Source organism: Anser cygnoides, chromosome 13 (assembly GCF_040182565.1).
Source record: "Anser cygnoides isolate HZ-2024a breed goose chromosome 13, Taihu_goose_T2T_genome, whole genome shotgun sequence".
Classification (NCBI taxonomy): domain Eukaryota; kingdom Metazoa; phylum Chordata; class Aves; order Anseriformes; family Anatidae; genus Anser; species Anser cygnoides.
In genome coordinates, this window is record NC_089885.1 from 6,176,434 (window position 1) to 6,203,585 (window position 27,152).

General features: G+C 42.1%; 1 protein-coding gene across 4 annotated transcripts; it reads left to right on the forward strand.

Annotated features, from left to right (window-relative positions):
• Window positions 1-592: 592 nt before the first annotated feature.
• On the forward strand, window positions 593-27,001 carry LOC106047489 (SLAIN motif-containing protein-like). Of its 4 annotated transcripts, none has more exons than XM_048070741.2 (10): window positions 593-756; window positions 1,411-1,511; window positions 2,482-3,206; window positions 12,940-13,076; window positions 15,552-15,701; window positions 20,564-20,704; window positions 22,648-22,965; window positions 23,195-23,332; window positions 23,495-23,813; window positions 25,831-27,001. In XM_048070741.2, exons 3-10 carry the CDS (start codon window positions 2,500-2,502, stop codon window positions 25,895-25,897), a joined length of 1,977 nt encoding a protein of 658 aa, XP_047926698.2. In that variant the 5' UTR covers window positions 593-756; window positions 1,411-1,511; window positions 2,482-2,499; the 3' UTR covers window positions 25,898-27,001. The 4 variants fall into 4 exon arrangements, with proteins under 4 accessions (XP_047926698.2, XP_047926701.2, XP_013054451.3 ...); XM_013198997.3 differs by lacking the exon at window positions 593-756 and adding an exon at window positions 1,097-1,304; XM_048070744.2 differs by lacking the exon at window positions 15,552-15,701.
• The last annotated feature ends 151 nt before the right edge of the window (window positions 27,002-27,152 follow it).

Sequence of the window (27,152 nt, forward strand, 5' to 3'; positions counted from 1 at the left end):
GTATGGATCATACTTGATGCATACTTGATCCATACTGTGCCATTTGAAGTGGGATAAAAAGGGCTGGGTGATTTTTTTTCTGCTGTAGTGGCTGCTTTTAGTGGTACTGCCCATCCTTCCCCTACCTCACGATCCTGGGGGTCTTTTCCAACCTTAATATTTATGTAGTCTATATGGAGAGAGCTGCCATCCCCCTGTCACAAAAGCACTGTCACAGATCCCTTCATGGCATCCCCCCTAATAAAAAAGATGCGTCACCCAAAACGAACTACCAGCTTATTCTAAAAATAATAACGCTTATATTATGTTCTTGAAGAATTGCCAACCACCCCTCTCCCACCTACTCTCCTACCCAAAAAAAAAAAATGAAGTGAAACGAGTTAAAGACACGAATCCAAAAGCATTTTATTTGTCCGCAAACGCCGGGGGTCTCCCCTCAGAGTCCCTCTCCCCTCACGGCCCCGTGAGGGGAGCGGGGCCGCGCGCGCCCCCCCTCAGCCCCACGCACGCGCAGAGCGCGGGAAGGCGGCGGGCGCGCGCACGGCGCGAGGGAAGGGGGCGTGGCCGCGGCCCGAATGCGCGCGCGGCCCCCTCCCCTCCCCTCCCCTCCCCGCCCGGCCCGCGGGGCTCCGACCAACGGTCGCCGCGGAAAGGCGGCGGGACCGGACCGGATCGAGCCGGAGCGGAGCGGGTCGGGGCGGACCGGACCGGACCTCACCGAGGCGGAGCGGAGCCTCCCCGCGGGCACCGCCTGAGGTAAAAGGGCGGGAAAATGGGGGGGGGGGTTTGGGGCTGAGGGCCCGGCCCGGCCGCGCCCCGCCGCCCTCACGGGGCCGGGCTCCCCCTGCCCGGGTGCCCCGGGGAGCGCCCCCCAGCCGCTCGGGGAGCCCCTTAGGGCCGGGGGGTTTCGTGCGGGGATGGGTGAGGGACCGCTGGGTGCCTGCCGGCGGCGTGCGGTCTGTGCTGTGCGCTCAGCCCCGCGGCCGGTGCTGCTGGGTAGTGGCTAAGGAGCCACGCCGCCGCCCTACACCTTCATGTGGCACGTAGGAAATAAAGAACCGGCAGGATTTCTGTCATAAACGGAGAGAAAAGGGCCAGCGGGGTGCTCCCCGGGGCTGCTCCGCTGCGGGTACCCAAGCAGGAGCCGGTCGGGGTTTTATCCCGGTGCGCTTTGTGCGCTCGGTGTAACGTGTGGTGAGCGCCCTGCCGCCGGCCGGGGGCACCGGCACCGGCACAAACCGCGTTCAGGCGGCGGAGGAAGGGGGAAGAAAGAACAGGCAGGCTCCAGCCGCCCAAATCCCGGGGTAGAGGCAGCCGCAGCACCTGCAGCAGAGCCCTTGAGCCGTGCCCTGCGGCCACTCCTCCGTTTGCCATCTGCAAAATAGGATTTAATTTTATATTTTTTTTTAGGGGTGCCTGGTTTACCCGCTCCACGTAGCATTAATCTCCTCTCGGGGGCTTTTCAATGAAGACTCAGTTCGGAAATAAACACGTCGAAACTGAACACTGAGGTAAATCGCTAGCGCAGGGGAGGACCGGCGTTGGCGTGGCTGTGGGGTGCGTGCTGCGAGCGTGCACCCGAAGCAGCCCGTTACCGCTAAATGCAGCGCTTTGAAGCAGCCCGTTACTGTTAAACGGATCGCTTTATGGCCTCCCGGAGGCTGGGACACGGCTGCGGTGTGAAGCTGCCTGAGCCCTGCATGCTTCTCGGCCCCCGCAGCCACCCGATGAATTGTAGCGCTTCGGGTGAGGAAGGCAAAGAGATGGCTTCCTTCTGTAACGCTTACTGGCATATGTCATCTGCGGGGGGATTTGTTTATCTCTATTTTCTTTGCCTTATTTATTTTATTTTATTTTTTTTTTGCTGTGTTCACATCTTTCTTCTGTGTCCTTGATGACAACAGGAAGATACACCAGTAAAGACACTAGTTATGCTTATTTTCATGTACCAGAGTAACTGAAGTTCCTATCTGTAGTCATTGATACGTAGTCAGACCTTGAAATAAGTTGATACAGAAACGTTTTCAAGTGTTTTTGTGCATGTGTGTTTTGCAGGATAAACCTGGTAGCAAACAAAGGATGTTTTTACCATTTTCTTAATGCTGTCATTGTCTGACGTCAGTACCTTGTTAATTATGTTTCCTGACTTTGCTCCATCAGTGTTTTTTCTCATGTGTTTTGGTTGTTACCAGATGGGAACTAAACTATTGTGCATGATTAAATTAGGCTCCTTTTATATGGCCTGATTTGTAGCATAAATGTTGCATACCCAGGTGTTTAAAAGAGTAGTTTGTTTGTGCTGAAAGTCTTCATACTGATGCGTTTGTTCTTTTTCACTAGATTTTGATTGAATTCAGTCACCTCGTACCCCAGTACCATTAGGTTATGTTTATGGAAGTTAGCGTTTTTGGTGGTCTAAGTCTTTTGTTTAGAATATCGTGTGTCTTTACAGAGCTCCTGTACGTTTGTCGTGTCTTGCAGTGAAGCCGCGCGTTTTGGATGATGGTAGTTCCTGGGAGCGCCCCGCTCATACAGCAGGATCATACTCTGGAGCCTGGCTTAGGGCGAGACCCGACGGAGAATTCTGCCATGGGCCCCGACACGGAGCCGGCATCTGAGGAGGTTGGCCCGGAGCTGGAGGAGGTGCGGAAGCTGCAGGAGCTGGTGCGGAGGCTGGAGATCCAGAATCAGCACCTAAGAACGAGGAGCCGCAGGAGTCTGCTCGGGACCACGCCAAGCGAGATCCACACCAGCGTGGATAACCATGACTCTGGTCTCAATGGGTTGGAAATAAATAATAGCATCAATGCTATAACTGAGAAGCAGGAGTTGCAGATAATGGCAGATCTGCACAACAAGCTAAGCAAAATCAGGAAGGAGGAGGGAGAGAACAATTGCTTAAAAAAAGACAAAGATGCCCAAATGCAGTATAGTTGTAACAGTGCCACTGAGGGATTGTCTTCCAACACGTACAAGGCGGAAATGAAGACTGATGATAACGTTAGGCGTTCGTCACGTATGGACGGGAGTAACAGCACAGAGCTTATGGGAAACTTGGTCGTTGCCGGTATTGATTCCTCAGTTAAAATACATGAACAAAATCCAAACGAAAACTGCGGAGATGTAGAAAGTCTTTTGAATAACACAGCTCTGGATGAAGTGAAAGTGTTAGAACTTGAGAACTGCAATGAGGAGGAAGATAGCTGGTATGTATTTTGAAACTTTGCTAATATGTAGAACTCGCACTGCTGCAGTTCCAAGTTTCTGTGTGATATTCTTTAAACATGTGATATTCTTTAAAGATATCAAATGCTTTGATTTTTAGCAGCAAGAAAGTGCCTGACGTTATTGATTGTTGTTATTTTTAAGAACACTGTGCCAGAACTTTTTTATGTTCCTGAAGCAGTTTAACTGTAAAGCTCGTCCTTCTCTTTACTTGCTGAAGCTGCTGGAGCACACGTAGAAATCCTCCTTTCCTTGTTAGTTCATTAACACATGCAGAAGAATGGATTTTTAATCTTTGTACATAAGCATCAAATGTTGTATTTAAAATAAGTATTTAGCAAAACACAAACTGAGATCCTAGAGCATCTGGAATTTGTGGCTTTCACTAATATCGCCAAAGAATCCGTTTCCATTTCCTGAATATGGTTTCTTTGCAGTTAACCGGTTTCTTTTGTTTAGCGACATGATCTGAAACAGATCAATGATGTCATCCTTAACTGACCTTACTTTGTAGGACTCCACCAGCAGCCTCATTTACAGCTGGCTGTGTAAATCAGCAGATTAATTTCCCTTGCCCTTCCAAAACTAGTTAAAGTTTGAGGCTAATTCCAGCTCATGCAATAACTGGGACTGGAGATTTTATCCAGAGTTCTTAAAATTAAGACTTTGTAGGATAGCCTCAGGGATCTACAAATTGTGTTCCAAACTTATTTAGCTGGAGATTAATCTGGCAGTGAAGATAGCATTCCAGAATGGCTACTAAACACAAAACAAGCCGTAAAATCGAAAAATTCATTAGCTGTTGCAAGTGAGGGTAAACTTGTTTGTAAATGGCATGGAGCTCAGTAACTTAATGATGTCTGCTCAAATCTTTTTTTATTATTATTATTATTTAAAAAACAGGGAAAGCATTTTTCTGATGGCAAAATGCGGGAAGACTGCTTTTCAGCATTGGTTAGTTTTGGAAAAAAATTCATAAAGTTAGAAGAGCTCTTCAAAATTGATTTATCGTGTGCTGTTTTTGTTTTAATTTTATTTTATTTTCCCGGGGCAGTCAGAAAGTTCTCCTGCACACCTTTCCTGGCTGCAGCTGGTACATGTGACTCCTCATTTGTTTGTAACTGCTACTGACAGTCACGATGCAAGCCTCATTTGGACACCCAAATACTGATTTTAACTTGATCACTGAAAATCTAGCACACCTACAAAGCATTTTGATCAGATTTATTAAAAAAAAAAGGCGGGGGGGGGGGTGGAAGGGGATGTATTTGACAAGCTGGTGTATTTAACAAGCTGGTAATTTTCCTTATTTCCAGTCTTTCATATATACTTACAGCCTACAACATGAGACGTTCTTCAAACTAGGTTGTCTTGATAAAGAAACCAGACACAGCTGGAGATTTATACGGGCAATGAATACTGTGAAATGAAGCCAGGAGAGATTCTGCACTCAGAGGCTGAGTTTATTAATCTCCCCTTGAGTTGGTGGCTAATAACATCGTTCTTCTTTACCAAGTACTGAAAGTGAGGAACTAATAATGGATGTAGAATTAATAGTGCATGCCTGTGCTTAGTGCCAAGTATCTGAAATTCACTTTGCAAGAACATCTCATATGCTGTCTGTGCTGATATTCTCGGGTTCCTATCAGCAATAGCCAGATAACAGTGCTTACGTGGGTGCTCTTTTTTTTTTAAAAAAAAAAAAAAAAAAAAAAAGAAGAAGAAAGAAAAGCTTCTAATGCTATACGGATTTAAGATCAACTTTAATAAGGTGGCTTTGCTGACAGGGGGGATTTTGTGCTGCCTGGACAGAAGTAATAACTAAATATGTCAAGCAGCGCATTAGTCAAAGCGAATAGCTTAGTATATTGTCATAGTTGCAGTCTTTTTTAATACCATATGTATGGGGAAAAAAGCAGTAGCTAATATTGAAGATAATCTTGTAAGCACATCTTTGACATTTATGATTTTTGGTGGTCTCTGAGAAGCGCCCTGCGGCTCGTGTTCCCCTCTCGGTGCTGAGCTGACAGGCTGCTACCGGCCCCGACCTCTCGGTGTGCCGACCTCCTCCTTTAATATCTTCTGGTAGGTGGGATGATGCTCCATACCATAAAGAATACCGAGAGCTTATGTTGCAGTTTTCTAAAGTTATGAACCAGTTTCAAATATGGAATGGGGAAAAAACAGCATTTAAAGCGAGAGGCTGTAGTTCTTACATGCTCGTGTCACTTATCCAGCTTTAAGAATACGCCCAAACCGGAGGGTGGCCTTGTGCTGGTGCCCTCGTGATTTACAGGGTTTGAAACCTCCAGCAAAATCTCCTGTGTGGATTTTTGCCACCTGTGCTAACAGCAAAGCCTCTTGCACTCGGAGTGCCAATGGGGAAGCACGACGGAGTGGGTCAGAGGAATTGCCACAGGTCTTTGCAAGCACAAGTAGAGTCTCGGTTCCTGCACCACTGAAAACTGCACCTGAACCACTGTTCCTTGGTTCAGACTGCAGGCGTTTCTGGGCTAACAGCGCAGCTTCCCTCGGTGTCAGCAGGACGTAGTGTCTCGTGTGCTGTTTTTAAAAACAAGGGTGCGACGAATGAGCTCCTGTGAAACATGAGGTACGGTGTCACAGGCGGTAACGGTACTCTGCGCTTCTTTGGTGTCTGTCCCTTGACTTGCTTCCTTAGGTCGCTTTCTCAAGTAGCTGTTCAACATTGTAAATATCCTCGAGGCCCAGTTGAGGGCAAGTCGGCTTTCCGTGCTGTCCAGCTCAGCACGATGCTTGGCGTAGGCTTCAGCGGTCTCTGCCCCGTATTAGATTCCAGCTCGGTCCTTCGTGGCACGCTTCTGTGCACGTCAGCTCCTGAGCTGGTTGTGGAAAGGCAGAAGGGAGCCGACGGGATACACGTGCAGTCGTCCTGCCTCGTTTGTCATTCCTGCGAACTCCCCAAGTGGAAGAATAAAGTTACAATTTCTGTGAGTTTAGTTTGATGTTCTTCATGCGGTGATTTGTATTCAGCATTTCGTTATGCAGACCGCTGCTGCTGGTGTGGTGCTTTGCAAATTGTCAGTTATCTTTCCTGGTAAGACTTGGGCGAGAGGATTTGGAATTACGATGAAATGATTCAAATTCCACCCACCTCTGAAACACAAAGTGTTCCTGTTGGTGTGGCGGTGCATGAAAGAGAGAGAGAAAAACGGTCAAGTATTGAAGAAGTTGGGCTTTGCGCTCTTTCTCCTTGTTACTAGATTAGACAATTTTTATCTCCGTCCCCCCTAACGCCTGTTTTTCTGTTACTGGGATGAGTACTAACTCCTCCATCCACGCATTGCCTTGACCAGCTTCCCTTTTCCTCTTGGTGGAAGGAAAGAAGAGGCCCTTGGACACGTCTTCCCAGTAGTGCTACTGCTGTTGTTTGAGATGATCTTTAAGCTAAAAGTTCTGCATCCCCGGGGCTAAAGCTAAACTGCCAGCAGGTTAACACGGGGCTTCAGGTAGACTTCTAGTGTGTTCTTCTGCCTTTTTTTTGTTGTTTTTTAACTCAAACCTAACAATCATGCAAATTCAACAAAATCTTTCTAAGTTCCTTTAAAATTGTTGAGTTCCTTTTTGGAAAAGCTGTAAAATGGGTGTCTACATGAATGTACAAATCTACTTGGCCTTATATCCTGTTATTTTTTTATTTTTTGGGGTGAAGAAGAGAATGAATCCCTGGGCCACTCAGGTGAATCCCCATGTGGCTGTTTCATCCGCGTCTTGCAGGGTCTCCATCCCCAAATCGTGTCTTCCCACTGAAAGCAGGCTGTGCCACCGTCACCTTTGTGCTGTGTTGTCTCCTGTTTGAACCCAGGATCCCCACACAGCAGGGAGGGACCCCTTGAAATAATCTTTGAGCCAACCGTATGACCGGTTCCTACAAATAAATTGCTATTTAGGAGCTTCCTCGGAGCGTATGTTTTCAGCATTGGCCCTGGCTCAAGTTTTACGGCGCTTAATTCAATACGCTGCAGGGTATCATTGCTGTTAGCTTGTGCCATCAGAGATGGGAATGAAGCTTCTGGAGAAGTCCCACCAGACGAGGGGTTCTGCACAGAACTCAGGTGTTACACCAAAACAGCGTCCTGGAAACGTGACATCTTCCCCCTCTAAGCTGGGGAGAGCTCCAACTGCCTTCCCTCCAGACTCACTTTGTATGTTTCAGAGGCCATGCAGTAGTTCTCCAGGGATCTCCCCTTGCCGACAACTGCATGATTAGCGACAGTAACTTGCACGGTGTTAGTTTTTCAGACAGGTTAGCTTATGAAAAGCTGCTGGAGGTATTTTTAATACTGTATCAGCTCGCTCTGTGGCAATAATGTATTGATGACTTACCAAAACCATTTCCTGGTGTTCCAGCTCATTTTAGCAGCCCTCTGTGTTAGCTGTAGGAAGCTGTTCGGATGTTTGGGGCAACGTCTGACCCGCTGTGCGCAATGCTTGGGCAGAGGAGCTCCTTCAAGACCTTTCTGTGCAGCTCGAAGGTAGCGTTGCCATCAGCAGCCTTCAGTGCTGGTAACTGCCAGTGCCCGAGTGGAGTTAGCTGAAAGGAGAGCCTACCAGCTTGTCTGATGCTTGCGTGCAAAATGCAGCCTTTTGATTTCGGTTACTTTTGATGGGGGAAGCCTGAAATGCCAGAGTTTGTCCTGAAGCGCTGGAGGTGCTGGATGAGGGCTCCCTCTGAAATGAAGGGTGGGCAGGGGGGCGTCTGTGGGGCCTCGGGGGGCTGAAGCAGGAGCGGTGCTGCCCCACTCCCCTACGGGACCCGTGGGTGCCCCTCGCTCTTACAGACGGGTGGCCGTGTCAGGAGATTAAGCTAATGCGGTGTTGGAAGCTCCTCCGACTTAGTGCCGTGATTCTTGGCGGTTTGTTCAGCAGGATTAGTCACTAGAGAGACATAAAAAGGTGGTGCTGCCTCTGGGATCTGCTGCGCACTGGTTTTTTCCTTTCTCCGGTTTCTGTTTCTTGGGAATGAAAGCTCAAACTGCTCTTTTAGCTAATGCTCTACTGCTTGTGTTTGAGGAGTGTTTTCCATGGGGATTTTCTCCTTATTTCTTTTGTCTGTCATTTCATCGACCATGTGTATATATATATATATAATTTTTTTTTCTGCCGTTGCTTTCCACAGCACTCCATTACTGATATTTCTGTTCAACAGCGGTGTTAGATTTGAGACTGGGAACTGCAGCAGCACAGTAATAAATCTGAAAATCCACCCTCTCTGAAGGCTGATACATAAAGGAAAGGCAAATGAGTGCATTGTGTGTTTGAAATGCTCGCTTTATAGAAGAATTTAGCTGCCTTCTTAGCACCGTGGAGGTGTACCTTATAAATCTAAATTGTTCTAAACACGTTTAGCTACCTCAGGTTTCTGTTTCCATGTGTCAGTGCCCGTGTACTGGTGCTAAGTGCCTGTAGGTGACGTGTAATAAACCAAGCTTGTGTCATAACAACCGGGGTTCATTTTATTTTCAATTTAACTTACAAGTGTATTAATTATAGAACTTCCTGCAGCCCCATTTCTCATCTCATGATCTACAGGTTGACTCGTGTAAATATTCTGCAAGATTAGGACCTTAAATTTTCAGTCACTGCTGGCTTTTGCTCTTACAATTGATCTGATGCGTTACTAAATTGTAAAGAAGCTTTTTTTAGTGAAGAGTTCAATTTAAGAAAGTTGTCATAGTATCGTCTAGATTCTTTTTGTTTGGTTGTTTTCTCTAAGGAGGTATTTTCTAAAACAAACAATAGTGGCTACTGGCTCCCATGTATCCTGTAACACTCGAAAATTGCTAGAGGGTGTTTTGCTGTTAGTACACTGGAATAAACTGCAAAGAATGCTGCAGATTTATCTTTGAAATACTTTTTCTTCCATTATTCTTAAGGGAAGAATACATGCTCCCATGCTCGCTGCCCAACTAAACCCACTTGCCTCTTACTGGAGGTGCATTTCACAAAATACTTGATAGGGAAAGCAAAATGCATACAGAGTAAGGAGAAACTAAGGATGCATTGTGTAAGGTTTTCCTCACAGAAGCTGTAGAAAATCTCATTCATATTTAATGAATGACACAGCAAATCTCCAATATATCAAACTGAGAATAGGTATCTGCCCAAGCGTCTGCTTCCTGAACTCTGTATTAGGCCTTGGAACTATTTAAACAATTGGTTAATTTTCATTTGTGATTTGACAAAATATTCAAAGCATAACTTTCTGCTGTTTTAAACAGAACATGCTTGCTACCAAAAACTGCTGAGTTGTTGGAACAGAGCGCAAGGTAAAGCTTATTCACTAAGCAGGTATTTGCTAAACCCCAAAGCCTTTGGCTGACTTATAAACTGGCAGCCTTGTGCACGCTTAATGGCATGCCTGAGTACATTTTTTCCAGTGATTACTGGATTAAGTTATCCTGACAAATCAAACACGTTCACAGGGTGAAACTACCAGAAACAAAACCCTGCATATTTGGAAACAGAGCACAGTGAACTTACTTTGTCACAAAAACCTCTTTCAGACAAAAACTTGTTCAAGTTGGGCTACAAACATGGCTCTGTCTTAACTTCCCTCGCTTGCTGTGGCCGTTGTGCCACCAGAGCGATGGAGAATGGCACTGTGGGGGAGGCAGTAGTAAGGACAGACCTTCAGGTCTGAATATTGTCCAGAAAGATCCTCGCTTCTGGTTGTGGGGCAGGTGGGTTTAGTTTGTCGGCTGATGGCGTGCGGAGTTGTGGGAGAATAAGCTGTGGGAGTGCGTTGTGACGAGTTAGCTTGGGGAGCGTGGAACCCTTGCCCAAAGCTGCTAAAAAGGAAAATGGCAGCACAGACTTCATGAAATCAAGGCAGAATTCCTCCGAAGGCGTTAATCTTTCTAGAAATTGCCTGGCAGTGCTCTGAAAAATTGAGTTGTCCTTACTTAATTGTGTTTAGTTAAATCGTAAGTGAGGCTGTCTCTTGCCGATAGACTTGTCAGCTGAAAAAATGAGCCCTCTGGCAGACCGCAGAGCAGGTTGCTCTGCCTCGCGGGGAAGCGGCTCCAGCAATCAAACGAGCATCGTAATTTTCTGCTGGTGCGGTCCTGGGTAGAAACGTGATTAGAAGGAGCTGAGTAGAACACGTACTTCCCGAAGTAGAGCAAGATTTTCTCCCTAAACCTAAAATAAGCAAAGAACAGCGTGACCTGCCCTAAGGAGGCTGTTGGCCTCTTTTTTTTTTTATGGTTTTATTGCTGCTTTTTTGGTCTGTACTGTAAAACAAACCCAGGGAGAGCGAGCGCTTCGCTTTCTCTGTTTTATTCAGGCTGAGTGGCTGTAATGCTCGTTTGCCCGTGCAGAAACAGCAAGGCTTGCTTTTGGAGTCTTTTATAAGAGATAATATTGTATGTTCGGGAATATTGCCTTCCCTTTTCTCAGCACTTATTTTCCCCATAGCAAATTAGCTTTGGGATTTTTTTATTTGTGTGTGGTTTTATGTAAAGCTTGCTATGAAAAAGCCTCTGCATGAGACATGGCTACGTAGACTGACTCTCTGCTCCCCAAAAAGAGGGTCTGGCCAGGGGCAAGAATATTATTAAGATCAGTAAAGTTGTGAGTGGCATGTCAAGAGACAATGGAGAATAGTTGCCTTCCACTGGTATCCCCTTCCCCAAGAACTGGGCAATATCAGGAGTAAACAGGAGGTGACAGCTTTGCAGCAAGCGAATAGAGGTGTCCCAGCGTGTCAGTTGGCTGCCAGGGGTGCTAAAAGAAGAGAGATAAGGATCCAAAAGGTGGTAAGAAAAAAAATAATCTGTAGAGAGCTGTTGTGTATGGAGATGCTCGCTCTGGTAGCCCCAAATAGCAAAGGTGTGGGAGTCCTGGAGAGCTTTCTGTGCAAGGACAGCTTCTGGGTCGATCTGTTGTTACATTCTCTGAACCTGGGTGCAGGATAGGGGACAGGGCCGTAGCTTAGATGGACGTTCTGATGTTGGTATGGTATTTTAAATATCACAGCTCTTTGTTTTCTTTAGGCCAGTCATCGCTTTCATGGGTAGGACACCTGAAAACTGAGAGTTCAACGGAATGTTTATGTAGCTCAAACATGAGGGTTTTTTTTTTTTTAGAAATTAGTGGGATAATTACTAAAATATGAGATGACTTATGTTAGTTTTGTTGGGGGAAGGGATATTTTTTGAATTGAGTATGAGATATCAGTGTGAGGAGTAACGAGAGCAGGACTTGATGTGTCTCGCTGCCGCAGCGTACAATGTTCCTGCTAGAAGAGGGGCACTGAGCAGGCCCTGCTGAGACAGATGGACTTGGGAGCCGCAGACTTTGTGTCTGCAAAGAACAACTAACCTTCTCCAACAGCTTCTCGTATGTTCAACCCCAAAAATTTAGTCTCAAAGCATCTCTCTTCTTGAAAGGTATTTGGTAGCTCAAAGATTTTGAAGAGTTGGGAGATTCCTACATCTTTTGGTATGCTTCAGTCCAAATTCAGTAGTTTGAGCCTTTGGTTGAGAGTCTTACGACCTTGTTAACAAGATCAGAAAAGTTTTTGCAGCAGCAATCTGCTCTCTGCTTCTTACTGAGCTCAGAGGTATCACCTCTCAGAGCCTTCCATCAGTTGCCCAGACGGAGGTCCTAAAGTTCGTCATCTCAGAACGCGCTTCCCTACCTGTGAATCCTTTTTGTATAATGCTTTGGATGACTCCAGAATGCTCTATTAAATACCTTTTTGTAGCAATGCATTCATAGCACAATAAATATTTTAGCATGCGCAGATCAAGACAACTTAAGTGGAACTCTAATATTGAAGCAAGGTATGTATTATTATATGCAGAAACTATACCCTTTGACCTTTCTTGAGAGAAATTGTCTACTTATGGAATAGTTAAGATTTTTTTACACATAATCAGTTGTAAATAACCCAAGGCTCTAAGCTGATTAAACTGTTTATACATAAGTCTAGTCCTGCAAAATGATGCTAAGTGTATTAAAACTGTCAAAAACTTGGGTGTTGTTAGAACTTAATTAACACAACAATTTAAAAAAGGAAAGGTAACGTACAGTTAATACTCCCTAATTGTTTGAAGATTTCCAAAGTGTTTAATTAAATCGCTTATCCTGTCAATCTGTGGCTAGTCTCTATACTACTCGTGCACTGCCTGAGAGCTGCTGTTACAAGACAGGAGACAAATGTTAGACATTTGTGTAATACAGCTTTAACACCCAGACCTGTAGGGTTTTTCAACAGACCAAAAACCAACCAAACATTTAAAGACTTCTAAAAGAAGATGAAGATCAGATTAGAATCACCTTGTCACCCTTGCCATCTCTGTCATGGGATGTTTTTTGGAGGGGAGGGATGGAGGGAGAGGAAGGGGCGATAGGTGATGGCGAGTGTGCCAAATGGAAATCGGTGCTCAACTCCAAGCTTAAAAGTTCCAGCAGTATTGCGGCATGTCAGGCCTGAAGCTTGCTTTGCAGAGGCTGTGTATTTCTCTGTGAAGCTGTCTTTTAAGTGAATTTAACTATCATGGTAGTACATTTGGTTTCTGAGTCACAGTTTGCAATTTTTTTCCCTGTTTTTAAGCTGGGTAACGTTTCCTTAGCTTACTGCTAGGTATACTTCAGTAAATGCTACTTCTGTGCTTGCGTGCGTGAGTTAATGGGCGTTTCTGCTGTCCCTTTGCAATCCTTACAAAGGCTGTACGTGTCCCCGAGAAAAGCTGCCACAGACCAGAAAACGGGCTCGCCTTTAAAATGGTGCCGCCAGGTGTTGGACAACCCCAGCCCTGAGACCGAAGCAGCCTGCCGAACTCTGATAAACAGGCTGGATCAAGGTATGTCAGCTACAGGCTTTGCTTCTTCACATGTCTTTTTATTTCCGCTTGCATGCTTTATGTTATCGAGGAGTAATAAAGAGACATGAAGTTTGCAGTTACTGTACTGGAGAGTATCTGCAGAGGCAGCACCCTCAGATGTTGTGCTCTTACTGCGTATTTGTACAGCAGTGTTTGTCACTGTATGAAAACCTCCCTGCTTTTGGTTTACCACAGTAGTACCATCAGCTGACCAGGGCAAGAGATTGTTCTGTAAACGTTAAGAAAACTGTGCTGATTGCAAGTAATAGACTGAACGAGGAACCCTGCTGTTTTGCCTCCATGTATCTTTTTAAGATGCAAATACAGACACTACAAATTTAATGCCAAATTGACCACCTTGTTTTCTGTTCTTTTAATGTGTGTAGAGCCTAAAAACACTACAATTCTTATCAGTGTTTTCAGACTCTTAACTGATTTTTGTTAATACTTAAAAACCTTTAATGTAAAAATATATACGAAAAATGTGTGTTTTTTTTTTGGGGGGGGTGGTTATATAAATCCATTGCTACGTCTTTTTTCAAGTAAAAAGTTGTAGTGATGTTGACTGTTTCTAATGATGATTATTTTTACTGTATCTTATTGTTACTGTTATTACCTGAGTAAAGTAATTGTCTGACACTAAGAGCTTCTAATAATTAAATGGTAAGACCTGTAACTTGCAGAAACGGTGTGAGTTGGGAAACTAGTCTTGCTTCCAGTTTTATCATTCTCTAAAACAGGGCAGGGAGATGTTTTTATTTTCCTTTTTCAAAGCACAGAAGGATCAATCCCGTATTAATCATTCACTGATGTAAGAGCTCTGAGAACGGATGCATAGTTTATTACAGAACCGAAGTTATTTTATTTCTACATATCCATAGTCCCTCACCTGGAAACCATCTGGTGGATAATCCTACCTTTGTCTTTTCAAATGCTCTCCTGGTTTGTATTTAAAATGTGCAAGTCCTGAGCTGAATTGCTCATAGCCAAGACACTGAGGGATTTGAAGTGAATAAATAATCTGTTTCTGTTGTGTAGCTTTCTATATCATATAGCTTTCTTTACAGGCAGCTGTGATTTTCCCCGCAGCTGGAGGGATATCTAGTTTTATTGTTTTCTTCTAAAAATTCTTCGTTGAAAAGCATTGCAGAGTGGGACGTGCTGCAGCCCCATCAGTCTGGTTTGAATCATGAGCACCTAAACACAAAGCAGCGGTTAGCTGTGTGTTTTAAAAAGTGAAGTTTCTGCAAGAATTAACACTTTGGAGTCCATTAACATTTTATTAATTAACATTTTAACATTTTGATGTCAGCTGCTGAAAATACAACCCCCAGTTTGGTAGAGAATTAGTTGTCTGCGTGGGTGCCAGCTTTGTCTTCTATGTGAACACAATCGTTTTGATTTCAGGTTGAGCAGTAGTTCTAACTCAGTGATAGGAAGCCAGAGGCTGCTGGCTTCTCAAGTTCATATCCTAACTGTGTTTTGGCGCAGCTCACAACCAGGCTCACTTTGAGTTTAGCCTTGAAATTCCTGATTTAAGATAACTGAATGTAGTTTGAGAACAAACTTCATTTACTTCTATAAACCATCTGTGCTTAACAATTTAAATGAAGATTGATTTGATTGACTCTTTGTTTTCTAACTGAAATGTATCAAGCTTTTATTTGTAGTCTTCTTTTTAACTACAATACTTAATATTTGTGTGTGTTGGGGGGGAGGTGGGCGACCAACAACTGTGTTTATTTGGTGAATTCTCACTCACTTCCTCAGCTGCTCTTCTCTGGATTTCAGGGGTGGGTAATTCAGCAGCCCCTTGAATATATGCAGATCACAGAGTGAGTCATTTTGTTAATGTTGTAGCTGCTTATTTCCAAATTCAGTAAGCATGGATGCACTGAGTTTTGCTACCTGGCTTCTTTTTGATCGTTTCACTAACTTGCATGCAAGTCTGTGTTGAATAAATATTTCAGAATAGCTGTTTTTCATAGTCATTTGCTCTCCTTTTAATTTAAAGTCATAGCTTTTATAGTTTTGATGCTGGTTTAATTCTGTCATTAAGAATTCAAAATGATACACGTTTAAACATAAAGTTCAATGGAGCTCTTTAAAATGAAGACAGAGTGTAAAAGTGACAGATATTTATGGAAACAGTCATCTTTGAAGACCAGCATTGAAACTTTCAGGAATATACAACTTCTTCAAAGATGCTTTCAGAAGTTATTCTTGGAATTCTTTTGAAGTGATAAAAACAAGTTAAAGGGGAGAGTGAGCCAAGGGAACAGGCGCTGTTTTGCCTCCTGTATCTTGTAACTGACGCCATCAGGAAGTCTCATTCAAAGTTCATCCTTTACAACGTTTAATTTTGTTTGACCCAATGCCTTTCTTTAACTTATGCTCTTTTTTTTTTTTAATAATTTGATAACCTTTGTGGCTTTTCTGTATTTTTCCTTCTAGCCAGTAGATGGAAAAACCTGTATTGCAGTCCACTGGCATCACCAAGCGCACATAATTTGAATACAGAGACATGCTCCTCTAGCAATGCACTAAACTCTCCCGGGCATCTCAAATCGACTAACAAAGCACTACTAACCTGTGGCAGCTCAGGTATGGCATGTCAGTAGAGCAGTGCAACCCTGTGGTGTTTAAAATGCAAGGAGTATTACTAAAGGACACAGGGAAAAGCTGTCAAGAGCTGTAAGTTCACCCATGGGGTTTTCTCCTTTTAATTTGCTCTCTTGTCCAGGTTTCATCTATTGTGGGGAGAAAACCTCCTTGCATTCTAAATGTCTTGTAGTTTTTGTTGTTTTTGTTTTTATAACTTTTAATACCTTTTAAACTGTACTAATTATAATAGATTTAAAATAGAAAACAGTCGTTGGGGGGGGAAACACCTTTGTCTTGAATAATGTTGTTATATGTAGGTATTAACTATATAAAGTTACTTGGTTTCTGTTTTTTTGGATTGAGCTTGTGAAGTTTCTTTTGAAAATATTGATTAATATAGTCAAAAAGAAGCCTTGTGCTTTAAGAGAAAACGCATGGTGTCCAGGACATGTCTGTAAACTGTCTGAATGAAAAACTAAACACAAATAGCAGAAGCTTTCCATCAGACTTCATTGTGTTTGGAGTAAGATTTCGTAACTTAGGGCAACTTGTACAAAATTCCTGTTAGAAGCCTATATTAATGAATTATAATAATGAAGCTTCTCCTAAATGCCTTGGCCTCAAGTCTGCGTCTGCTTTTAAGCTGCAGCCTTAAGAGTCCATGTAGGCTCTTTCAGTAGCATTGTTGATCCCTGATGCACTTTATGCTCAGTTTCCAAGTAGAAATGCTTTGCCTCCTCGCTTATTATCAAGAGTCCTCCTTGGTTGTTTTATTTATTTATTTATTTGTGGAGAATGCTATATTCTAATTTGCATGTTTAAAAACATAAAGCATGTTTAACAGTTTCTGGCTTGAAAGTTGACGTTAAAAGAACCTGTTAAAAACAACAACAACCACCTTGCATATGGATGTTTTCACAGCTGCAGGAGATCTGCTGGTTTTCTGCTGTAAATAGAAACGAATGCTTGGCTCTATTTTGTAAACAAAAGGATGCATGTACACCTGATTATTTTTGAGAGTTGAATTCTTCAGGGAAAAATGCTCTAAATCAACTTCTTTTTTTATTTGTAATAGGTTTTCTTGTTTTTTAATATGAAGATGGTTAGCATCAGGGTTTAAATCTAGATTTATGACCTCATCATTTTCATATAGAAACAGTTACTGTTGTTTAAAATTGAAGCGTCTGTGCAACTTCTAAAATTCTTCATCCACTTTTGCAAATCTGAAGTTGTTAAGAGTACCACATAAAGAGAGAGCATAGAACAGGTCATTTCCCCGTAGGGTTATTATGCACCTGTTCTGTGGCTCTTCCCTTTCCCCACCCCTTTAATTTCAGCTGTTGAAAACACATACCTTGTGTAAGTGCTGACAGAGTTCAAAGTTCATTTTCAACTTGATTGATTTGGATCTATTTTTATTTCTCAGAAAAACAGAGCTTTCCTAACAGTTCGAGTGGAAAAATGTTCAACAGTAACTTAAAGCTCTTACAAAATCCGTATTGCCAAGCTTCTGAAATGAAAACCATAATCAGTTCATCTTGCAATGTTGAGCCACTACAGATTTTTCTGATGATAGGATGTAAATGTTTTTTGGCTTTTTTCCTTCCTTCTTGACTGTTTCTAAATAGACCTGTAATTTGAAATGCAAGGAGATACACGCAACTAAAGCAGGAAATTTGCTTTTAAAAAACCTGTATTAAACTGGAAGGTGATAGTCACAACAGGAAAGAAAAAATAAATTATATAATCCTGATGTATATTTTGTTCAATAACTTCTTTTTCCCTGTCCACAAATAACAATCAAGTATCAACATCTAAATATACTTACAGAAGGCCAGCAAATTCAGACCATTACAAAGATACAAACACTCACCTGAGTTTCTTCTGAGCAGTTTGCATACAGAGTGTGTACTGCATTTTAAAATAATTCATTATTCATGTATCTCTCCTTCTTTCCCTCTGAAGTTGTTCTGGCGGACTACGAGAGTGTGACAGGAGAAACTTTTTCTTAACCTTCTGTAGTTTCTCATTTTATTACTAATGTTGTTTTGTCAACTAACAAATAACTTGAAAAAGGCAATTGATGAACGTTTCTTACGGTCTAAAAATTGTTCCTGATTTCTTCTTTCCCATCCAGTCTCATCTTCTCTTCTATGGAAACAGTTTTCTGTGCTTTTATTGCTGCAAAAAGTTTCAAAATAATATCAAGGTCTAAATTCCAACTACTTCTGCATGCTTAGAACAGTTGATACAGTGAGTCAAGCAGACTGCATGTCTGTAGGGTAAGGCTTACATTATGACATCCTTGCCATTTCCTTTGAGACGCTGAAGCCCAGGTGTCACAGGAGAACTAGACTGACGCACATTCAGTCAGTGAGAAAGAAGTCTGTTATTCTTGGCCTCAGAATGTCTTTAAACCTTTTCTGGAGAGCCAGAAAGGGGAGTATGTTGATATTTGGCAGATCATCTTGTCTGTCAACTAACACAAGATAAGTTGGTTGTCCTTTTCCCGGGTTTGAAGTGTCAGGTAGTACTTTGCATTCTGTCATTAGCTGTTGCTTGCGTCAGAGCACTTCAGCCTTCCTCTTTTAATCAGTGAAATGTTTCTAGAGCACCTGTAGTTTATTCATTATACTGCATCCTAGAGGTGCAGTCCCTGGAATTAATTTCAGTCTTAATACTGGAGTGTCTTGGTTTGGAGGGTGAGTGTGGTTGTGTAATGCACGCACGTGTCCCTTAGACCACAGTCACAGTACTATGCAATATGTAAGCATCTTGAAACTGGAAAAATGTTACACCTTTTCAGATGAGGAGCTTGAAGTTCATCGGTGGAAATATCCATGTAGGAAACTTGTTTTACACCTGGATTTGAAACGTGTGTTTTCAGTGTTGTCCATTACTACCCTTAACAACTGGTGCAAAAGAAAATCTTGAAGAGATCACATTGGGAATCTGCTGCTTTTTCTTGCACAAGAGGAGTTAACTGTTGTTTGAAAGGGTTGTTCAGGAATGATTTGTAGACGTTTTGCTGAGAACAGACAAAATGTTTTATTTCAAGTGTCACTTGGAGTAGTATTGTTGAGAATTAGTCAAGTAGCTGCATTGCTTTCAATACCTTTTTTTTTCGCTAGAAAACAGATAGCAAAACTGAGCTAAAGTGAAGATGGTGAATGACATCATACAGATGCTATGGGAGGCTGACGTTTTGTTCTTGATTTATCTGCTGATGCTGTAACAGCCTACTTGTTGCTTCTTGTGTCAGTGATAAGCTTGAATCTCTGTCTGAGCAGGATTTGTATTCCTTAATCCTACTCTAGCTTCAAGTGATGGCAAGTGTTTGTAGGCTCTCACATATCTACAGCTTTATCTTCTATCAGATTGGTTGTATTTCTGTGTGGTTTTTTTCGTTGTTTTTTTTTTCTTTGCATTTAGTACTATATATATTTAGACAACCTTGTCTTGTAATTTCTTCAAAGGTAATGGGGTGCTGTCTCTTAAAATAGCTCTACAGGTTGGAAGGTTTGAGGCTTAGTTATGCTAGGAGCATGTTGTGGTATTTTGTAACAAGCAGCATGGACAGGCACATTTGCTGTGTAGAGGCTTGAGATTCATTAATCCCTTCCTGTGTTTCCAGAAGTTTTTCTAGTAATACTTTTTTATATATACAAAGCAGTATGGATGTTCTAATATGGGAGAAGATGGAGGAAGGCTAGTGTAATAACCATTCACCAGCTCTCGTGCTGTCTTTCAAAGATACTACCCCGAGCTGAAATTCATGTGGATGGAATGGCAGCAAGACTCTTGTAACATTGCCTGCATCTGCCTGCCATCTACAGATGGAGACGGGCTAACTGCTGGTGATGCTAACCCTTACTGCAGTAACAGCAAGTTGCCAGGGAAAAAAGTATTGGAGGAAACCCAAAAGCTGTTGTGATACCACACTTTTGTGTACACAGGGTTATTTGCAAGCTGCCTACATCTGAAGAACAAGTACCAGTATAACTCATGAGTTACACGACTTGTTCTTCTCTTCCTATTTCTGTGGCAAGTAGTAGTGCTTGTACACCATGGAAGACACTGCCTTGCTTGACCTCAGAAAAAGTAACAGCAGGTGAAGGTCTGCACTTGCTAATTATGATTATTTTTATTATTATTTATTATTCTAAAGGAAAATTGGTTGTTCTTCTTTCTAATGCCTGATTTATGAAAGGCTTCTCTGGCAGAAAGATCCTTCCAGTTTGGTTTTAATTATTGCTATAGTAAAGGTTCCATGACCTGCTGTATGTATAAGCTGTATCCTTTCCTGTAAGAAAGAGAATTTGGTTTTTGATGGGAGGAAAGAAGCATATAAACCTCTAAAACGAGGACGATGTAATCCTGTATAAACTGTACTTTACGTAAGCAAATGGCATGAATGATTTTTGAGGTATTGTAGTGTGAAAGCCATTTGGATCCTTTTACTCCTATTCCTCCTGCTCATCAACACATTAGCAGATGCTTCATGGAGCTCTGCTGCTTAATATCTAAGTCAATAGCTGCCCCTTCCTCAAAATAGGCAGAAATAATAAATACTGATCTTATTGGCAAGTTTGAACTTACAAATATATATATCTCTGTTACCTTCTGTCCAGAAAGTGGCAATTTTCTCCCCACACAGACTCTCTGCCTCCTTAGAACTGCGGGTTAAAACCCTGAGCATTGCATTCTCAAGTCACTGCTAACTTCCTAATTATTTCTAGCAACCATACCTCAACTTCATAACTGTACTGATTTTTATTACTGGAATAAATATTCTTCTGCTCGTTCTTGCTTTGTATGCGGATGTTGAATGTTTTTTCTATTCTTCCTCTTCTCTCCTAAAGGTTACTTGAGCATGCATTCTGCACTGAGCTCTCAGTCATCTGTGGACAGTGAGCTGAGCACATCTGATGACTCCATCTCTATGGGATACAAACTGCAGGACTTGACTGATGTCCAGGTTATGGCACGCCTTCAGGAAGAAAGTACGTGACAGCGATTTTCTGTGTGATACAGTTTTAGAATTGTAGAGAAATGTAGGTGGATTTCAACTGTTCTCTTCCCCCAACAACAAAAGGATTTAATAGATCATTTGTTACCTTTGTGTTTTGCAAGGGCTTCTTTTAAAAGTCTACAGACCCAAACTGCCACTTAAACTTAGCAGTTGTGTAACATTCTCGAGATTATACCTCTTAAAGCAGAGAATAGTCTTGAAAGTATTATCCAAAACCCCAACCTTGTTAAATGTGCAAGCACCCTTTAGTCTTCAAAATGTTCTAACCCAGACTGTCTCTCAAACACAGGTGAGGTTTCATGAGTAACCATTCCGTAGCAGTGGCAGTTCAGACAGCAGCTGCTCATCGAGTTGCTTGACTGGTTGCTGTTGCCTTGCTTCAGCCAACATGAGCAGCTGTGGAGCTGCAGTGCATGTCAGTTTGGGGAACTGATCCAGCTGAGAAAATAACCCAGCAAACAGTTTTGCTTGTAAATTTTTGTTTTTCCGAACAAGGTTGCCTAACTGCAGCCTGAAATCGTATTAGAAGCTGTCTAGAGAACCGAATTTTACAAGCTGTGTTTCTCACAGAAGATGCAGGTTGTATTCTATGGCTGTGTTGAGTAAACCAAGAGTTCAAGAGCATTAACAGTGAAAGAGCTGAAATTACAACTTTAGCTTTTCTCTGGTAAAGTGCTTAGAGACAGCTCTGCAAATTTAACCAAGCATAAAGCATGTCTGCGTCAGAGTGTGGGGATTTCAGGGCTGTGAGCCAGTTCCCATTAAGTTACTGGTAAAAACTTACTGCTGACTTCAGTGCAATTTGTAGAAGTCCTGACTGAAGATCAAGGTGGAACAAAATTGTAGGATCTGGTAGTCTGTGCAAATTAATCATTGATTTTGATTTACCGGAAACAGAAAATGAAAGTCTGTTTTTCTTTTGATGAACACCTCCTTTTAGTACTGTACCTTTATAAATATAAAAGATGTTATGAAACAGTAATTTGAATATGAGACCAAAAAGAGCAAAAGATCATGTTACTGCATCATTATGCTTGAGTGCAGCAAGTTCTGTTAAAGTGAATAAAGCAAGTAACGGCCCTTTTCTTTTTAAACTCAAGTATTTTCTTACGCTTTGTGATCACTTTAAAAGAAAAAAAAAAAGTATGTCAGAGAAATCCTGTCACATCACAAACTTTATAGTGAGTTACGAAAAGATTGCTTCATCCCCAGAATTATGTACCCTTTTCGTATTTGTATTGTGAAGGGGAGTGAGTAGAGGATTACACATATTTTTTTAATCCCTGCGATGGAGGGAATGCAGCGAGAAGAGAGTTTTTCAGAATGTTGACTAACCAGTTTTTTCAAAAGCCCAATCAACTAGTTTGCTGAATCAGTTACTGGTAAGAAGTTGCTTGCATTTTATTAGGCAAGAAATTTAAATAAAGGCACAAATTGGGTGAGGACTTATAAGTAAACTAGGTAGATGCACCGTGGATATCAATAAATGCAGGTCTTTTATCACTTGGAGGCAGAAGTTCAAATCTTTGTTTCACATTGAAATGCTGGTGGGTGCATAATTAACTGCACTGAAAAATTCATAGTGTAATTTAGACTCATTTACACAGCTCACCTAACAGAGCTTGCATGGCAATATATAGTCCACAAGCACAGCTGCTCATGTATGTGATATAAGGAGTAATTTAGGTCATTTTGAACATTAACTATTTGCTCTAATTAAACAATGCTGATATGGGTGACTCCTGTTCTGGCTTAGGGATTCAGTGTGCTGAGAGAGCCTTCAGTAAAGACAGTTATATTAGCTTGAGTCTCCTTCAAGGGTGAAATGAATTACTGATACAAGTATTGCTTATGGGTAAGGAATTTTTATTTTAACATATGATGACCTTGAGCTATGTTGCCCTCCGCCTCCAGGTCTCCGTCAGGATTGTGCCTCTAGCTCTGCTTCCGTATCACGTCGCAGTTCCAGCGCCTCCCTTCACTCCCTGAGAAGAGGAACCTACAGTGACCAGGAGTTCGATACATACAGCCTTGAGGATGAGGATGATTATGACTGTTCCCTGTCATACCGTAGTGCTCACAGATACTCACCATCTCCGCTCAGTTCACCCAGATGCCAGTCCCCTTCTTCCAGTGCAGATTATAGTAGGGCATCTACTTCCCGTATCCGCCCCCCAAGGAGATCTGTGCAAAGTCCAATGCAAGACCGGCTGAAGTACGCGAACAGCGAAGGTAAGCTAGTCATGAGCTCTTGGTACAAGTTAATTTTAAAAAAAAAAAAAAGTATATATTTTGAAGCATTCATTTTGAAAGTGTTGGTATTTACTGGAAATGGTTAATTCAGGAATTAGTTCTGTACCTGTCTACTTTTAAGTACATAGATTTTTTTTAATAGTCTGAACAGTTTTACCTCTTGGTTGCTACCAGAAGCAGCAAACAGTGAATTTGCTCTTGATTTCAGAGGAGATGCGCCACAGCATGCCCAACCTAGCCAGAACGAGCCTTCGATCTCTAGAGTCTGTAAGGAGCAGCCGGAGCTTGGAGTCGGACCTGCAGGTGCCAAGCAGTCGACTTTCAAGAATTCAGCAACCATCAGCAAGTCAGTGCAATGCCTTCCACACATTGCTGTAGTGCATTTCTTTTTTTTTTTGTTTAAACCTCCCTGACTAAAACCAAGGCCTTTAAAACGCCTTGTGTCCTGATGTGTTCTTATAATACTGTTGCCAACTGGGTTATTCTTTCTTTGTCGTTCCATTTCTAGGTCTGGCTCCCAGTAAGCTCAGGTATTCCTCCAGTGCTGGGCAGTCTCCCTTAACAGTGCGACAACCAATGAAAGCCGGGTCGTGCACAAACTCTCTGTTAACACCCAGGCAGCCGGTAAAAGCCTGCAGTTACACAAATCCTGTTAGCGGAGTTCGAAAGCCACAGGCTTCTTCGCTTAGCACAGGCTCTTCCAGTAGCAGTTCCGCTACTAGAAGCAGCAACATGGTCACTGTGGCCAAAAATTCACCCATTAAAGCGCGCACGTCTGTTGGAGGATCTTCAGTGCCCAAGAGCAAGCTGACGCCACCGTCCAAGAGGTAAGATCTTAAAACTCACGGACCTGAATGTCTGCCTTTATTTCACAAATTAGAAACTTTTTTAATAGAGTGATGTTCATCGTGGAATTCTTCTAAAGCGTGCCATGGATATAAACTTGGGTTAGACCTACTGATGTCTACTACTGAAAACAGCTTGAGTCTCAGATCTCACGGTCTCAGCAGGTGAAGCTGTAGGACATGATAGTTTAGCATGTCTGTCCTGGTATTTTCAGAAAATCATAGCTAAAACAGGGAAATTGTTTTTGGAATTCTCAAACTGGTCATTAAATCTCTCTCATGAGAGGCACCTGGCTGGATTTTGTTTAATACAGTGTCTGCCTATGGATCACCATGAATATGGGAATTAAACTCCGCTCTAATACAGATGTTTAGATGTAGGGTTGGGAAGCCATTAAAGAAAGGGTAGCACAAAGCTGTTATGTTCGTGGAGCTTAAGTACTTTGCTGCCAGTCAGGAAATAAAGGGTTGCAGTTCCTTTAAATACCACTAAAATTAAGTTCAGTGAATGTATGTGTGAAGTGATAGGTGAGATAGAACTCATCAGCTTCTTGGTTAAATGCCCTGTGACCAAGTCATACAATATTCTGTGCCTCAGTATTCCATCAGTTTAAAAAATAAATTCTTTTTATTTATTTATATATTTTTTAAACAAAGCTAGTTGTCCAGGAAAGTATGGAGCCGTAGGCTCAAATGTATTTGTATAAGAAATGAACATTATGAAACATTTTTATTTGGTGCATACATCTGGTTTGGGGAAAGAAGAAAAAATCGTTCAAAAGACTAATAAACTCTGTTTTCTTTTAATATAATAAACTTCCCAGATGACTGACTGTGGTGCTCTAACTTTGCTGCTTGTAAAATAATTTTTTTTTAGTGTTTAGCTAGAACTCTAGGTGGGCATTGTCCAAAACCTAATGATTTTTTTAGAAGGGTTTGGAAAACAGGAATATGTTTAAGACAAACCTTGATGATTTGTGCTATGTCATTAAAATAACTTCATAAAAAAAGCAAACATAATGGTATCCAAAAAACGTAACTTTTTTTCTTGTTGCATAAGTGAACTGATTTTGAGGTTGTATGTTAACCCAGTATGATGCAATTGGATTTGTTTTACAATTATTTCTAGCTCTTTGGCTTTTGTGATTGGATACTTAAATATTTAGACAGTGGATATCTGAAGTTTGCAGATAGTCTAAAGCAACAGCTGTTTAGTTAGAACATATCCAATCTCCTTAAAGCCTCTAAAATGGCTTTAACAACTACATGCATGGACTGCTTTATGCCATTTGAGCAATGTTTTCTTATCCCATCATCCCCAGCCATCTGCTGTATTCTTGTCTGTGGCAAGCCCCCTACTAAATTGCCCAAAGCTATTTTTTTACAGCTGTTTGCAGCACAATTTTAATGTGAACTTTTAATGGGAAATTAACTTGATTGAATATCAGCCTGCTAAGGAATATTATACTCTGATTTTTAAACGTCTGCTTATAGCCTTAAATTGACTTGTATCTACTACTTAAAAAAACAACGACAACAAAAGCACACTAAAGGGAATTTTTTAAGTGCTTGACTTGTAGCAGTACTCTAGATACAACTTGATTGTATTTCATGTATTCAGTCATACTTGCAAGAAAAAAAATTGTTCTAGACTCAGGTGTGGGAAAACCCACAACAGCGCTCATAATGTAGCACAGCAGGTTAAGTAGGTCTCCGCTGAAGTATTTATTCATACTCAATTGCTTTAAGCTGCCTGAAATAGCTGCTGCTGTACCTGTTGCATGGGCCTCCTGGTGCAGGGGCTGGGCAGGCTGGGTACCTGTGTGACTGCAGCAGTTTACCTACGGCAGGCTGCTGCTGACACTGTCATATGACAGATGCTGCAAAAGCCCAGTGTGAACTGAAGCCTCACACATGCATTCATTCCTGTGTGCACCAACAGATTACTTGGAACTTTGCTTCTTGTAGCTGTCAGTGACTTCTTTGTCTCTCAAACCAGATTTCTTCAATCAGCAAAGACCACTCAGAACACTGTGGACGACTCCTGGAAGGATGGGTGTTACTGACACAACCCAAAATGCCAATGCACTGCCAAACCCCTCTGTGAAGCAGAACCCCAGCTGGCTGGGCTTTGAGAACATTATTTTAAAACAATCCTCTACGTGAGAGACCCATCACATTGGGACTGATGTGTATAGTTCCTCTCCTCTTGAACGCAAACTATCCTCGCCTTCCACTACTCTGTCAAGAGCCTGTCCTGAGCGGTGGAACATACAACTGCTTTACCACGTTCCCACCGTTCAAAACATTACTGAAATACAAGTCTTCGCATGAAGACTGAAAAGAGCCTTATTTCGTATCAACCTCTATTTGCAGCCCTTTGGAAGGCCTGTTACAAAAAAAGCTTCTTATGAACTGCTCCTGAGGATGCTTGCTTAGAAAGGCTGCTGGTTGCCCTGCTTGTGCCAGAAAGCAGCTTTGAGCCACTGCTGTGGCGTGTTACATGGCGGTGGCCTGGGGAGACTAGAAATAGCTGTATAGGTGTTAGAAGTAAGACTTTTTAACTGCAACCTGGTGTATTCTAATATTTGTCTGAAACAACTTTTTTTTTTTTACTTCTGTATAGAATGTATTTCTGCTGATTTTTATTGTTTGTTCTAGGAAATGAAGCAGGTTTTTATAACTGTAGCATACTTCAAGCTGTTGTATTCAAGTGTGTGCATCACAGTTCACAAGTGAAGGAGCAGTACACAATATTTGTGTGGGTTTGTGAACAGGCAGTTGCAGGGACAGGGGATGCTATTTGAAAACTGCTGTTTATCAGCATCTTCATATCTCATATGAGGAAGTTAACAAACACCAGTTACAAGTAAACTTTTAAAAAAAATAGCTCCCACTGACTGATTTGACTTGAAGTGGTTCCCTTTGATCTTACAACTAGCCCCTAACTGCCCTCATTTTTGTAGAAGAGTTTTCTACCGTCTCTTTGGCTATGAAGGATTCTGTTTCAATGTCCTTTTCCTCAGCAAGTGCTGGAGGCTACGACTACAGTCTTAGTACACAAAATATGCACTGATAGCAATGTTCTCCCTGCCATCAATGTGATTTTGATAGTGTAGTTTAATAAAATGTTATGGTGCTGAAATAGATCTGCCTTACTCAAACAGTGAGCCTGACTGCGTGTTTTTTGTGCTAGGAATGAGGCTGCTTTTCATGACAGCCCCAGCGCTACAGAAGTCTGCTTCAGCTCTTTCAAGAGACTTCCTTTGGAGACCTGTTTACCTAGACAGAGCTTTATGATGCAAGTATTGGTATTTACCT

Bases quoted from the DNA above. Each gene is read 5' to 3' on its own strand.
- LOC106047489 (XM_048070741.2), top strand. From the start codon at position 2,500: ATGATGGTAGTTCCTGGGAGCGCCCCGCTCATACAGCAGGATCATACT. The intron at 3,207-12,939 runs GTATGTATTTTG...ATCCTTACAAAG, and splicing joins AATGAGGAGGAAGATAGCTG to GCTGTACGTGTCCCCGAGAA. The intron at 20,705-22,647 runs GTACGTGACAGC...CTCCGCCTCCAG, and splicing joins GGCACGCCTTCAGGAAGAAA to GTCTCCGTCAGGATTGTGCC.